This window comes from Lutra lutra, chromosome 1 (genome assembly GCF_902655055.1).
Source record: "Lutra lutra chromosome 1, mLutLut1.2, whole genome shotgun sequence".
Classification (NCBI taxonomy): Eukaryota; Metazoa; Chordata; class Mammalia; order Carnivora; family Mustelidae; genus Lutra; species Lutra lutra.
The window spans coordinates 171,793,105-171,808,665 of record NC_062278.1 but is presented as its reverse complement, the minus strand read 5'-3'; the positions used below and the strand labels follow the sequence as shown (position 1 = coordinate 171,808,665).

The window sequence follows — 15,561 nt, the reverse complement described above, 5'->3', positions numbered from 1 at the left end:
CAGGGCTTCCAGGATTTGCTGCAAACCATCTCTGACCTTGGGGCCTAGTTCATGTCCTCATGACCCTTCGATTCAACATTCATTTAGTGACTATTAACTGAGTACCTACTGTGATCCAGGTGCCATTCTAGGCATTAGAAACAAAGGGGTGAACAAAATAAATAAGGAAGCCCCTACTCTGACTGAAGATATGATACTGTTGTGGTGGGGGTGTGACCAAAGATAATGAGCAAATGAATAAATAATAAATAGGATGGTGATGAGTAAGATGAAGAAAATAAAAAAGAGTGTGCTGGGACAGAGGTGGTGCTTTCTTGAGGTGGGGGACAAGGAGAGTCTCACTACGGAAGTGACATCTGCAGGATAAGGAGCCACCCATACTGAGATCTGGGGTAAAGGCATTCCGGATAGAGAGAACAGCAGATGCAAAGGGCCTGGGGCAGAATAAGCTTGATGAGTTTTGAAGGGCAGAAAGAAGCTTAGTGGGGTTGGAGCATAGTAAGGGAGTAGAGAACGACAAGTGAGCTCAGGGAAACAGGCAGAGGTCAAATGATGTGAGGCCTCATGTTCCATGAGAGCACTGGGATTTTATTCCAACTGGCACTGAAAGCCTTTGGGTAGTCTTAAGCCTACTCCCCACATCCCTTAAGGACCAAACATTGCCTTCCATATATGTATTTTTCTTTTTTAGACCTAGCCTCCAGGCCAGGCACTCCATTAGTGTCCCTGGAAAACATCATCTGCTGACAAGCATCAATGCGGACCTCTGTGCTCCTGGATTCCCACTCCCTTCCTACTGGGGACCCCTTTCATCACTTTGCCTCGGACCTTTCCCTGGGACTTAAACTAACACTTCTGGTTGCCCCATGTTCTCTGTAGCCAGACTAGACCCCTTTTGGCATCTGTACTAGCCTGCCCCATCCTGCCTGCTGGCTCTGCTACTAGGCCTCACTCTACCAAGTGCCCCAGGTCTCAAGCTGCAACAGCTCAAGGGGCAACAACAACACAGGCATCCCTCCTCACAGGCCTCCACCACCCAACCAACTCACCTTCACCCAGGGTCTGCTTGAGTAAGTCATGCTTGGCCTGTAGCTTAGTGATGAGGTTACTGCCGTTCACATATTCTTTAAATTTCTGTAAGACACAAGGCATGTGGGCATTACAGACTGCAGGGCCAAGTCACATGGTCTCCACCCCTGGAACCAATCTCTCGGCCGGGGAGGTCGAAAGGAGATGAGGTCACCCTCTAGGACGCCAGCATGGGGAAAAGAGGGGCCTCTGACCTGCCCCTCTGCTCTTCTCCATCAGACGCCAGGTCTGTGGAGCACGGCTGTCCAGCCTACGCATTTTAGGCCAGTTTGGGGAACACAAAGAAAGCTCAGGGGCAGGGTGAGCAGTGAAAGGAGCTTTTGTCAGGTGAGGACAGTGGGGGGGTCCCTAGCAGACAGCTTCTTTAGTCTTCAGGCTCCGCTGTGCTTCTGGGCCACGAGCAATAAAAATGGGAACCGTGTCTGGGGGCAGGCAGCTGAGGCAAGAGCGCTTCATCAGATCTGTCACAGAGGAGCCTCCTAATGAGCCTTTCTCTCATCTGGCCCCACTCTGAAGGAGGAGGGGCTCAGCAGGCCCCTAAAGGCATTCCTGTTAAAATAACCTGGACTGCATTAGGGGACACAATTTTCTTCTTTTTAAAGAGGAGACAGGGGAGGCTGGCATAGGGAACTGATCTGCCCAGGGTCCCTGGGACCCCCAGGTCTCTCATTCAGGGGCCTTGTCAAGCACAACATACTTCAGAGCAGAACAGAGGGACAAGAGCCACAGAACAGAAACACATTTGCCTGCACCCTAATGCAGCTGGGCCTCAGCCATCCCTCCCTCTACACAAGTACCGGCTTTCATTGGCCCATCCTGTATCACCCAAACCCAGGCCCAGAGCCCCCTCTGCTGGGGCATGTCTTTGCCAGACTGAGGTGCTGTCAGTGGGGTCCACACCCAGTTGGTTTTTGGCTCCCAAGTGCCTACCACTGGGCCTGGTATAGAGCCAGTGCTGAGAAACTTCATGGGGGTTGACACAGAAGAGAGGGTAGAGAGGCAATAAGCTAATAAAGAAAGTAAGATACACAATTGGCCTGCTACTGGTGAATGCCGTGGATAAGAAAAAGGCAGGAATGGGGGACTATGAGTTAGGGCAGACCTCATGGCAAAGCTGCCCTATGAACCCAGGCCCGAAGGAGGTGAGGAAGGGGCCGTGTGGGGACACATGTGTACATGGGGGATGGAGCGTTCTCAGCAGATGGAACGGCAATTGCAAATGCCTGAAAATGAAGGCACAGGATGGTATGATTGCCCCAGAGCTTCCAGCTAGTTTCCTACAAAGAAATCCACTTTATTGCCCCAGCCAGGATGCTCAGAAAGGGGGTGTAGAGGAGCAAACAAGTGAACCACAGTGGTTTGGGACATTCTAACAGATAAAGGAGCATCTGGAAGATCTGCATCAGCTCCCTGAAGACAGGTGTAGGGTAAAAGCCCAAGGTATGGAGGCTGACAAGTGCTCAGATAAGACTGGGGTCACCCCAACCTGGTCCCAACTTGGTAGGTATCTGGAACAGTGGGGCTGGCAGGAGATGGTGGCATCCTCTTTCCTCAGCCAGAGTCCTTCTTGGTTCATAGGACCTTCTCTTCTGCCTATTAAGAACCACTCCCCCTTGAGCACTCAGCAGTTTTCAGGCTTGTATCTTTGTGTACCCCAGGCTCTCTCTGGATGCTTCCAGGACTGACACCCTCTGCTCTTATCCCATGTTTAACAATTTACCATAAGAAGCAGAGCTGAGTTCTGAGCAGGAGTTTTCTCCATCATGCCCTGCTGCCCCTGGTAGTTGAAGCTGTAATCCCAAACACATAATTCACACCTTGGTGGGTTATTCACTGGTTAGTGGAAATTATACCCCAGGTTTCTGGGGCCTGTGAATTCTGCCGGCTTTTTCCAAGCTTCATCTGGGCTTCATATGTGATCCATGATTGAAAGAATGCCATCAAATTGTACTGATGTTTGCATTAAAAGGAATATTATGTCCTCAAAAATGCCTAAAATAATGTTACAACATCAAGTCATGAAGTGTACTTGCCAGCCCGGTTGATAGATTAAATATTAAAATTAAAATAGAACATCCATGACCCTTAATCATGAACATTGGTGAATTCTGTCTTTTTTTTTTTTTAAAGATTTTATTTATTTATTTGACAGACAGAGATCACAAGTAGACAGAGAGGCAGGCAGAGAGAGAGAGGGAAGCAGGCTCCCCGCTGAGCAGAGAGCCCGATGTGGGACTCGATCCCAGGACCCTGAGATCATGACCTGAGCCGAAGGCAGCGGCTTAACCCACTGAGCCACCCAGGCGCCCGTGAATTCTGTCTTTTAACTTCAAGCAGGTCAGACCCCCTTCTCTGCTTCTGCCACCCAGATTTCTTTGTTTCTGCTGCCAAAGGGAATCAATATTCATACACACCCCTTATTTAATCTTTGTAACCCATAAAATTCTCTTTGTACACACAGTAGGTCCTCAGGGGAAGTGCTGAAGCTCAGAAACCGGCCTGGGCTGACTCACGAAGACCGGCTTCATTTTTCTTCTCAAAAACAACAAAGTCAAGGAGTGAAGCTTGAGGAGATACTATCCGTGTTTTCAATAAGGGATTCGATGAGGCCTAGCACAAGATGGAACTGGGTGTCAGAACAGGGTGGATTTGTGACTAGTTAAATGACCACATCTAAAAGTGCTGATTAGAGGATCAGCATCAGCCATGGCATTTTTTTTTAAAGATTTTATTTATTTACTTGACAAAGATCACAAGTAGGCAGAGAAGCAGAGAGAGAGAACGAGAGGGAAGCAGGCTCGCCGCTGAGCAGAGAGCCCGATGTGGGGCTCAATCCCAGGACCCTGAGATCATGACCCGAGCCTAAGGCAGAGGCTTAACCCACTGAGCCACCCAGGTGCCCCAGCCGTGGCATGTTTTAAACAACTCCATCTTTGGCGTTGGCCCCGGCATACCTACTAGTTTGTTTTTTTTAAAAGATTTTATTTATTTATTTGACAGATAGAGATCACAGGTAGGCAGAGAGGCAGGCAGAGAGAGAGGAGGAAGCAGGCTCCCTGCTGAGCAGAGAGCCCGATGTGGGGCTCAATCCCAGATCCCTGGGATCATGACCAGAGTGAAGGCAGAGGTTTTAACCCACGGAGCCACCCAGGCACCCCCTACTAGTTTTTTTTATTTGACAAACTTTAGGGTGCGAAAGCCACACCTATGCACTCTGCAGACAACGTAAGGTCTTAAGACACAGCATATATGTTGAACAACTGGAACAAGATCTTGATAGTCTGGAGCCATGAACTAAATCCATCAAGAGGGTATCTAATTGGTACCAAAGAGAAGACCTACCCAAGACAACACCTTTAGGAGGAAGGTAGCCTGGTTTATTGGCGGTATGTAGGGAATAAAGGTTTAACTGATATTTAACTTTAAAAAATATATATTTTAAATACATATATATATGTATTTAAAATCATATATATGTATTTAAAATCATATATATAATATATATATATAATCTTACTTATAAGAGAATATTATGAAAAATTACGTGCCAACAAACTGAACAAGCTAGATGAAATGGATAAATTCCTAGAAGTATATAACCTCCCAAAACTGAATCAAAAAGAAAATTTGAACAGACTAATCACCAGCAATGAAATTGAATCAATCAAAAAAAACTCCCAACTAACAGAAGTCCAGGAGTAGACGGCTTTACAGGTGAATTCTACTAAATATTTAAAGAAGAGTTAATACCTATTCTTCTAAAACTATCCCAAAAAGTAGAAGAGGAAGGAAAGCTTTCAGATTCATTCTACGAGGCCACCATTACCCTGATACCAAATTCAGATAAAGACACTACAAAAAGGAGAACTACAAGCCAATATAAATGATGAACAGAGATGTGAAATCCAAACATTCATTGAAAAAAATCACTCACCACAATCAAGTAGGATTTATTTCTAAGCTGCAAGGGTGGTTCAATGCTCACAAATCAATCAACATAATACATCACATCAACAGGAGAAAGGATAAAAACACAGATGCAGAAAAAGCAATTGACAAAAGTATAATATCCAATCATGATCAAAACCCACATCAAAGCAGGTTTAAAGGGAATATACCCCAACATACTGAAGGCCATATATGAAAAACCCATAGTTAATATTATACTCAACAGTAAAAAACAGCTTTTCCCATAAGATCAGGATGTCCACTCTCACCACTTTCATTCAACACCGTACTGGAAGTCCTAGCCTCAGCAATTAGATAGCAAAAAGAAAGAAAAGGCATCCAACTGGTAAGGAAGAAATAAAAGTTTCACTATCTATAGATGACATAATATTGTATTTAGAAAACCCTAAAGCCTCCACCAAAAAACTACTAGAACTGATAAATGCAATCAGTTAGGTCACAGGATACAAAATCAATATACAGAAATCTGTTGCATTGCTATACACTAATAATGAAGTAGCAGAAAAAAAATTAAGAACACAGTCCCATTTACAATTGCACCAAAAACAAAATACTTAGGAATAAATTTAACCAAGGAAGTAAAAGACCTATGCTCTGAAAACTATAAAACACTGATGAAAGAACTGAAGACAATACAAACAAAGGGAAAGATGTTCTATGCTCATAGATTGGAAGAATTAATATTGTTAAAATATCCACACTATTCAAAGCAATCTACAGATTTATCAAAGTACCAGCAATATTTTTCACATGACTAAAACAAATAATCTTAAGATTTGTATGGAACCATGAAAGGCACCAAATAATTTGCCAAAGTAATCTTGAAAAAGAAGAACAAAACTGAAGATATCATAACCCCAGATTTCAAGATATACCACAAAGATATAGTAATCAAAACTGTATCGTACTGGCACCAAAACAGACATATAGAGGAATGGAACAGAATAGAGAGCCCAGAAATAAACCCACAATATATGGTCAATTAATCTACAATAAAGGAGACAAAATGCAGTGCGAAAAAGACAGTCTCTTCAACAAAATGGTGCTGGGAAAACTGGACAGCCACATGCAAAAGAATGAAACTGGATCACTTTCTCACACCTCGTACAAAAATAAACTCAAAATGGATTAAGAACCTAAATGTAAGACTTGAAACTATAAAGATCCTAGAAGAGAGCACAGGCAGTAATATCTTTAATATCAGCTCTAGCAACATTTTTCTTGGTGTGTCTCCTAAGACAAGGAAAACAAAAGCAACAATAAACTATTGGGACTACATCAAAATGAAAAGCTTCTGCACAGCAAAGGAAACAATTAACCAAAAGGAAAAGCAATGTAGTGAATGGGAGAGGGTATTTGCAAATGACATATCTGATAAAAGGTCAGTATCCAAAATATATAAAGAGCTACAACTCAACATCAACAAATAGTCCAATTAAAAAATGAACAGAAGATGTGAGCAGACATTTCTCCAAAGAAGGCATCCAGATGGCCGACAGACACATGAAAAGATGCTCAATATCACTCATCTAAAGGGAATTGCAAATCAAAACTACAATGAGGTATCACCTCACACCTGTCAGAATGGCTAAAATAAAAAACAAAAGAAACAAGTGTTGGCAAGGATGTAAAAAAAAAACAAAACTCTTGTGCATTGATGGTGGGAATGCAAACTGGTGCAGCTATTATGGAATTTTGTGGAGGTTCCTCAAAAAATTAAAACTAGAATAACCATGTGATCCAGTAGTTCCACTACTGAGTATTACATAAAAAATACAAAAACACTAATTTGAAAAGACATATGTGCTCCTATATTTATTGCAGCATTATTTACAATAGCCAAATTACGGAAGCAGCCCAAGTGTCCATTGATGATGAATGGATAAAGAAGATATGGTATATATATACACATGCACACATAGACATGTGTATGTATATATGTACACACACATGCCCATGTGTGCAACAGAATATTACTCAGCCACAAAAAAAGAATGAAATCTTGCCATTTGCAATAACATGGATGGCTCTAAAGAGCATAATGGTAAGTAAAATAAATCAGCCAGAAAAAGACAAATGCCATGACTATACTCATATGTGGAATTTAAGAAACAAAACAAATGAATAAAGGGCAAAAAAAGAGACAAGCAAAAAACCAGACCCTTAAATACAGAGAACAAACAGATGGTCACTAGAGGGGAGGTGGCAGGAGGGACGGGTGAAACAGATATAGGGGATGAAGAGCACACTTAAACTGATAAGCACTGCGTAATGTATAGAATTGTTCAGGCACTATATTGCACACCTGAAACTAATACAACACTGTATGTTAACTATACTGGAAATAGAAATTTTAAAATAAAAATAAAAACAAAATAGGGGCGCCTGGGTGGCTCAGTGGGTTAAGCCGCTGCCTTCGGCTCAGGTCATGATCTCAGGGTCCTGGGATCAAGTCCCGCGTCGGGCTCTCTGCTCAGCGGGGAGCCTGCTTCCCTTCCTCTCTCTCTGCCTGCCTCTCTACCTACTTGTGATCTCTGTCTGTCAAATAAATAAAATCTTTAAAAAAAAAAATAAAAAATAAATAAAAAAATAAAAACAAAATAAAAAGAATATGATCTTAGGCCATATGAAAAGAAGGGGGGTGGAACTTTAATTCTATTCTGTGCTGGTCAGACCACTGCTGACTTTAGAACAGGCATCGACAAAAAGAACGTGTTCAGGAAACAGTCTAGGGCGCTGAGGCCACTCAAAAATGAAAGCTAATGAGGCAAGATTTACAAAACCAGGTATGGTTAGCCTGGAGACATGAAAACCCAGCTCCCTACAAGCAAGCAGGAAACTGTCTTATGGAATTAGTCTCTCCAGGTTGCCCCAGAGAACAGGATCAAGATCAATGGCCAGAAATCCTAGTGAAGCAGATTTTTGAAGATAACAGAGATAAGGGAAGACATTATATTATCTACAGCCAGCCATAGGCCAAAACAAAAGGGCTATTTGGGGAAGGAGGGAACTTTTCATCTTGGTGCTATTCAAGCAGAGATGAGATGACTTCTTGGGAGGGGTATGATCGAATGAGATCAAGCATCAGACAGAACATTTCAGGTCCCTTACAATCTCCAAATTCTATGTTCACTAAACACATGTTGAACTAAAGCCCCAATGCCCCTTATCCTTGTTCTTCCTTGTTCCAACCAAATGGCGTGTAAGTGATTTGGGATTTTACACAAAGTGCCTACAATTCACCAGCACAGATCCCCCAGGGCATGGTTTCCAAGGGCCACACCCAAATTTAAGACACCTTAACATGACAACCATACACTAAAGCTTAGGGTTGTTACCTGAGCCTTGCGCCAGGCTCCATCTGCCATTTCCCTCATACCTTACAGAACGCAACTCTCTGTTTTTTTCCTAGGTTAGTTGCAAAATACATTAATCCAAGATCAATGCTGATGCTCCCCACTGGTAATTCACTTTTTTACATTTTAAAAAGCCAAGCCAGGCAACTTAATTTGGGAAGCATGTTGGGAAAATTTTAGCTCTGACTCACATGGTGTTGCTGGCTCCCACTAGCTTGGGCTGCTCCCCAAAAGTCACTGCCAACAGGTCAGCAGACAGTGGGCTCTGGGTCCAAGCCGCCACTTACTGTAAAATAAAACATTTCTGTTTCCTGCTGGTTGGCTCTCCTTTTGGCGATGTTGATCTTGCTCATGTAGGTCTCGGAGGCAGCTGACTTCACAGACTCTGTAGATCGACTATGCTGGAAGGCGTCGGAGACATCAAAGTCCTCCACGGTTAGCATGTCCTGTAAGGTCTGCATGGTGGCGTCCAGGGTTTTCCTAACCTGGAGAAACACAGCACGTCAAAAAACCCTTCTACCTCGGAACACCTTTGACACCTCAAAGTCCTTTTCCACACTTTATTTCTTCCACGTAAAGCCTATAGGAGGTGGGCAGGACAAAGATGATCATTCCTATTATACTGAGGTGGAAAGTGAGGCCAGTGAGCTGGCTGGGGTGACAACCCACATTGCCTGATCTGAAGTCATTTTGTTGATTGCTTCTGCTGAGGAGAACCTTGGAGGATATTGTGACGGACAAGGAACCTAGGTTTCTAAGTATGTTTTTCTTTTCCTGATTATATGGCCCCAAACTAGCTCCTTCTATGGGAGGCAGGTCTGTTGAAGAGAGATAACATTAGAAATACTCTCAGTGCTCATCCAGAGAATAGAGGGGACAAAGCCTAGATAGGGTGAGGGCCATCCTCAGTGGACAGACTCTCTGGCTATCCGCTCCTGACTTACCAAAAGCTTGACTGAGAAAAGAGAACTCGAGGAAGACACATGCTGAGCCAGTCCTGCAGGACTCCAACTTCTCTCCTGGAGCCAAGTGGGACCCATGGAAGGCTACAGGAGCAGAGCACCAGAGCCCTGACCTCGAAACACCCCTTGACTGACTTGTGTCCTATACTTTGATGGAGGGTCACTCCGAAAACAGTCACGGGGGAAACTGCATCTACATTCATTGTTAAGTTGTTGTCACTCAAAGTCTTTCTTGTCACACAGATCTCAACTAAATGTCACCTCCTGGTGACATCAGAGCCCCCTGGCAACTATTCCTGATTTAGTGCACATCACTGCTTGATAGTTTGCATACTCATTCATTTGTCGGTTTGCTTTCATGTTTATCTATCTATCTTGAATATAGTCCCCATGAGAGGAGGGACTATGGTGTCTTGTTTCACTCACTTTACTCTGCATTGAGCACAGCGGTTAGAGTATAGTATGTGCTCAATAAATACTTGAGTAAATATTGAATAAATATTCACTCGTTTAAATGAATACTTGTTGAATATATAAATGAAGGGATCAGTTCTTTCTAAGATAGTCTAACAGAAGTTCAGGTACAAAATTAAGCATTTCCATAGCTATAAATGGCCCATACCAAGGAACATTTGCTTCATTCTCTCTGGGGCCCTGATTTCCTATTGAAACCCCATCAACACGGCTATGTATACACTGTTCCATGTAAACAACTGAAAATGCTTCAGGGGAGGATGTAGAACACAAAGAAAGAAAGAAAACATTTTCTTCATCTCCTTTCTCTCCTCAGGTGTGCAACATAAATATATAATTCGTTTCTGTATAACCTCCCCCCAGGGGCAGCTTTGATTTGTTGTCATCCTGAGTGACAATCTGTCTCGTGTCTGTCCTAGCTCTGTCCTTTGTGGAGACACTGAGCAAACCAGCCCTTTCTGTCCAGGACAGCCCCCTTGAGATGTGAAGACAGGGACCATGACTGCCCATCACCAGCTGTGACTGCTCTCCTCAATGATAAACCTGCCCAAGATTTTAGGTGACATTCCCAGCATCCTGGTGTCCTTTCTCCAAGGGATTTCTAGCTGGTTGACATCTTCCCCGCATAGAGGCAACCAGGCTGGAATAGGATGTTGCCCATCTGGCCTCCTCAGTCCACACTGAAATAGGACCACCACAGCTGGTATTTCCATTTGTATGCTCCTGGTGGTGATCCCATGTCACCAGCTCTATGGGAGGCGGGCTGGCCACGGTAAGACAGAAGTTCCTTGGGGCTCAGGGTCCATGACACATTTAGTGTGCCCTGGCTTATTTCATTGGGTTATTTAGAATACCTGTAGCTATCTTTGATGATAAAAATAACACAAACTCAATGCAGATACTAGAGAAAAGCATAAGAAGAAAACAGAAACCACCTGTAATTCTTCTACCCAGATATAACCACAATAAACATTTCAAAATATTTCCTTCAGGGCTTTTTTCTTGTGAATAAACAGACACATGGGTGCTACACTAGTTTACCATCCTTAGGATAATACTGAACACAGAGTTCTACTTCCTGTTTGTTTTTCTTTAACATCTGGTGGGCATCCCCCCATGCCATTAAAGATTCTTGGTATGCCCAGCTATAATGGTCATATAATAATTCATCTTTTTTTTTTTTTTTTACAATTTGTTTACTTTAGAAAGAGCAGCAGATAGAATGACAGTGGGGAAGGAGCTGAGGAAGAGAGGGGAGAGAATCTTAAGCAAGGTCGATGCCCAGCATGGAGCCCGATGTAGGGCTCCATTTCACAATCCATGAGATCACAACCTGAGCTGTAATCAAGAATCAAATGCTTAACCCACTGAGCCACCCAGGCACCCCCCGCCCTGTCATGTAATAAATAATCCATCTTACAGATGAACCCTATTTTCTTGTGGGTTCCATGGCCAGAGTTCCAGCACAAGCTGGGCCTTGGTTAGGAAATCCCTTGCATGTGGAGGGGCCCACTCACCTCCTCATTCTCTATCTTGAGAGTGGCCAGTCTGGACTGCAGCTGGTGGTACCGCATGAGCAATTCCGTCTGGACGGGCTGCTGAGCGCTGACCTGGCACACCTGCGAAAGGACAGCCACCGCTGTCACCCGGGGCTCTCTACCCCTGATGTCCCCTACCAAAGGCCGAGGAGACAGGCTGGGAAAGGTGAAGTGCAGAGCCCGCCCCTGGCAACACCAGATGGGAAATGGGGCTCCGAAGGCCACCCTTTGGCATTGCAAGCTGTGGCCTCTCGGTCATGGTCTTCTAGATGCGCGCAGCCCTTGAGGGTTTATTAAGAGCTTTCATGTAATTTCATCAAGGAAGACTAGTTCCTTCCAAGGCAAGAATTTGTGGTAAGAAAGCCATGGCCTGACAGACACCAGTGAGAAGAAGCCTGAGTGGAAACAATCAGTGGAGCTGCTCCTCTCGCCCAGCAGGAAGGTGCTTCAATGAGGCAGGAGCACTCTCAGGGGGCGTGGGAGGGGACGGTTGAAGGGGATACTGTTGTCCCCACACCCACTCCCCTCAGGGCTCTGCTAGTACCCTGTGGGCTGGGCCACCTGGTGTGACTCAGCTGAGAGCATAAGGGAGAGTAGGGCTCGGTGACTGACTAGTCATTTACCACTAACTAGTCATTTACTACTAATTTAACACTGAGACCAAAATGTTCAGGTCCAGGTGATGAGCCAAAGGGCTGGACACAATGGCTGAGGGATGGGCCAGAGGCTGTGGGGAGACCCCACAGAAGGTCTCTCTTTTGCAAATGAAGAAAGTGGAGAGGGATGAAAAGGAACAGTTCAAGGAGCTTTTTGCATAAGGGGCTTTGTACAATTGGAGGAAGCAGCGTGCGGCTCCGCTCTGCGGCCAGTAACAGGTGCCTTCCCCAGGAACTTATTTATCTATTCCAGAACCTGGCAAGGAGCTGAGCAGCACAAGCACGGAAGGGAGCGCAGCGGGTGGCCCACCTCCCAGACTGGAGGACAAGCAGCGCCCTGGCAAGCCTGTGGGCCAGAGTGACTGAGGTGAGGCCCAGCCTCCTGTGATCTGAGGTCACCTGAGGGAAGACGGGGAGATGCCTGTGTGGCGATGCAGAACTTCCTTGGGGTCCACACGTAACTGGGAAGGGTCTTAGGGGAGAGCAAAGGTCCTGCAATTCTGCAGGCGAGATACTTCAGCCAGCAAAGTTAGGATATTCGTGGTAAACGCCTCAGCTGGGCAGCCCCTGGACCAAGAACTTGACCTCAGGCCTCTGAGAGAAATGTCCTGCATGTGAAGGGGGGCTGGCGTTCCTCTCCCACCAATGTTCTGGGAAGAAGAGGCGGAAGCAGCCTCCAGCATGGGTTCCTGCGAGAAACCTACCTCATCCCCCATGTGGGGCTGGAACTCAAACTTGAGTGGGGGACAGAAGACCTGATTGCACATATCCATGACGGTGTGCTTGTCACTTCGGGAATCTAGGTTGTCCACGGCATTCTCAATGACATCCAACCCCTCGTGGCGAGAGGTCTCCAGGTTGTACTCTGCTGAGAGGTAGGTCCGGAAGGTACGGGCCAGGCTGGCATGAAAGCCCAGATCACAGCACTTGGAGAGAGGCACACAGCAGAAGGGTGCAGGTAAGGGCTGTCACACAGAGGTGGGGGCCACCAGCATTCCCTTTCCCATCACAGTGACTTAAGATGACCTCCCATTCCACAGCCAAATCTTTCATCCTGGAGGTCCCTGTGCACTCCAGAATCCTACTGCACAAATCATCCCAAAGCCTTCAGAGGGAGCTGGGGATTGTGATTTGGGCAACAGCAGAACTTCTCTCAGCTCCCCCAAATTCATCACATTCTTTCTCTTCTCTAGGCCTTCACACGTGTATTCCCTCTGCCTGGGATAGGGTTTCATTTAGAGGTCACTCCCTCTAGGAAGTCTTCCCTGATGTTCTCCCCACTCAGAGTTTGTCAGGTGTCCCTCCTCTGGGGGTCCACGTCTCCCTCCACCTCCCTTACTGGGACACCTGCCGCTTGGCTTTGCAGTTGCCTATAAATGTGTCAGGGTTAGGCATGGGATGCTCCATGAGAGCAAACCCACAGGTTCTTGTCCACTGCAGTGGCTCAAGACCTAGGGCTAGTAGGTGCTCAAGAAAAATGTGGTAACTGAAGAAAGGAGAGGACTGGAAAGGGTGAAAAGTTGTGAGAAAGAGGAAGGGTCTGGCCTCAGGCATGGGAAGGCACGGACAGGGCTGACAGCAACCTCTCTTGGGGATGGGGCAATGCGTCCCTTCTGCAGTCACGGAAAATCGGTGGCCCTCTGACTCCCTGAGAGGACATGGCAGAGCCAGAGGCAAAGAATCCATCTACCAGTCTGGAACATTTCCTGAGCATCTGCGGGCCAGATCCCTGTCCACATGGGATGGGCAGGCCACAAGAAGAAGTCCCTGCCCCAACACAGATGATGTGGTAGCTCTCCATGATGATGTCACTCATGGTGCTCTTTCTCCAAGCTCAGCGGCCCCCCTCCAGCGTAAACTATACAGCTGCTACTCAGGGGAGTCGGTGTTCCATTCTTCTTTTGCTAAACCTGCCTGATTCTCCCACAATAACATCCTCTAAACATATAAACATCTCTATCACCCTGGAAAACCGTCCAGGGCATGAACTGTGTATGATAACCCCTGTATCCCCAAACCCAGCAAAGGGCCTAGTGCAGAGGAGGGTACTTGGAAAGTACCACGCAGGGGCTGCCAGAGGCCCACTCCCACCCGCAAGTGTAGAATCCATGAGGTGACACTCATCTCCCAGGCACCAAAGGCCCATTACTCTGCCCCGCCATCAGGGCTCAAGGGACAGGCACATCAGCTTCAGACAAGGGTCAGCCCAGGTGTGGGGCCCTGTTTCATCCCAGACTCCCCAGGTGCTCACGTCGATTAGGTCGGAGACATCGTGGATGTAGTATTTGCTAATGGCTGCATTGGTGGCTGCCAGATTCAGCAAGTAGTCATTCCGGGCCTTTGTGCATTTCAGCTTGTTCTCGGAATACTTTGCCTGCCTCTGGAAGAAGAGAGTAGAAGTGAGAGCTGAGGCACTGACCAGGCTGTCATCCCTCTCTCAAACCTTCTTCCTTCAGGTTCCACTTTGCCCAGCCTCCTCTGCCCTTCCCTTACGAGGCCAAGTTCACTTATGCCTCCAGGCCTTCAGACTCATTCCTTCTGCATGGCAAACCATCCTTCCAAGTCCCTATGTGGCCTGCTTCTTCACATCCTTCAGGTCCTTGCCCAAGGTCATGTGGTCACAGTGGCCTCTTGTCTGGAAGCGAGTCTTCAGCAACCGCAGCACCCCTCCCCTGTGTTCTCTCGCCTTGCTCTATTTTTTTCATTTATTTAGTCTTGTTCAATATTTAGTGATTATTCTTATTTTAATTTACTTTTTTTTAAAAGATTTTATTTATTTATTTGACAGAAAGATCACAAGTAGGCAGAGAGGCAGGCAGAGAGAGAGGAGGAAGCAGGCTCCCTGCCGAGCAGAGAGCCCGATGTGGGGCTTGATCCTAGGACCCTGGGATCATGACCTGAGCTGAAGGCAGAGGCTTTAACCCACTGAGCCACCCAGGAGTCCCTTAATTTACTTTTTTAAAAACTAAATTTTTAGAACAGTTTTAGGTTCACAGCAAATTTGAGAGCAAGATACAGAGGTTTCCTATCTATCCACCCCCCATCCCCACACATGCATAGCTTCCCCTGTTATCAATATCCCCCACCAGAGGGTACATGTGTTACAACTGATAAACCTACAGTGACACATCATAGTCACGCAGAGTCCATAGTTTACATTAGGGCTCACTCTTGGTGTTTTACATTCTATGGGTTTAGGCAAATGTATAATGATATACTTACTTATCCATCATTATAATATCAAACGGGGTAGTTTCCCCACCCTACAAATATACTCTGTGCTCCATCTCTCCATTCCTCCCTGCCACCTAACCCCTGGCAACCACTGATCTTGTCTCCATAGTTCTGCCTTTTCCAGAAGGTCATCTTGGTTGGAATCCTACAGTAAGTGGCCTTTTCAGATTGGCTTCTTTCACTTAGTAATATGCATTTAAGGTTCCTGCATGTCTTCTCAGGGCTTACTCGCTCATTTCTTTCTAGCACTAATATTCCATTGTCTGGATGTACCATGGTTTAC

General features: G+C 45.7%; 1 protein-coding gene across 7 annotated transcripts in view; it reads right to left on the bottom strand.

Annotated features, from left to right (window-relative positions):
- SRGAP3 (SLIT-ROBO Rho GTPase activating protein 3) overlaps nucleotides 1-15,561 on the bottom strand; it is a 264,685-nt gene that overhangs the window by 56,276 nt on the left and 192,848 nt on the right. For all 7 annotated transcript variants that reach the window (XR_007130165.1, XR_007130161.1, XR_007130162.1 and 4 more), the window contains exons 6-10: nucleotides 14,296-14,424; nucleotides 12,749-12,970; nucleotides 11,368-11,469; nucleotides 8,702-8,899; nucleotides 1,050-1,134 (exon numbers count right to left, since the gene is read on the bottom strand). Coding sequence is in view for 4 of the 7 variants with exons in the window: in XM_047746053.1 (XP_047602009.1) it covers nucleotides 1,050-1,134; nucleotides 8,702-8,899; nucleotides 11,368-11,469; nucleotides 12,749-12,970; nucleotides 14,296-14,424 (736 nt within the window). In the remaining 3 variants the exon portion in view is untranslated. The remainder of the gene's footprint in view (nucleotides 1-1,049; nucleotides 1,135-8,701; nucleotides 8,900-11,367; nucleotides 11,470-12,748; nucleotides 12,971-14,295; nucleotides 14,425-15,561) is intronic.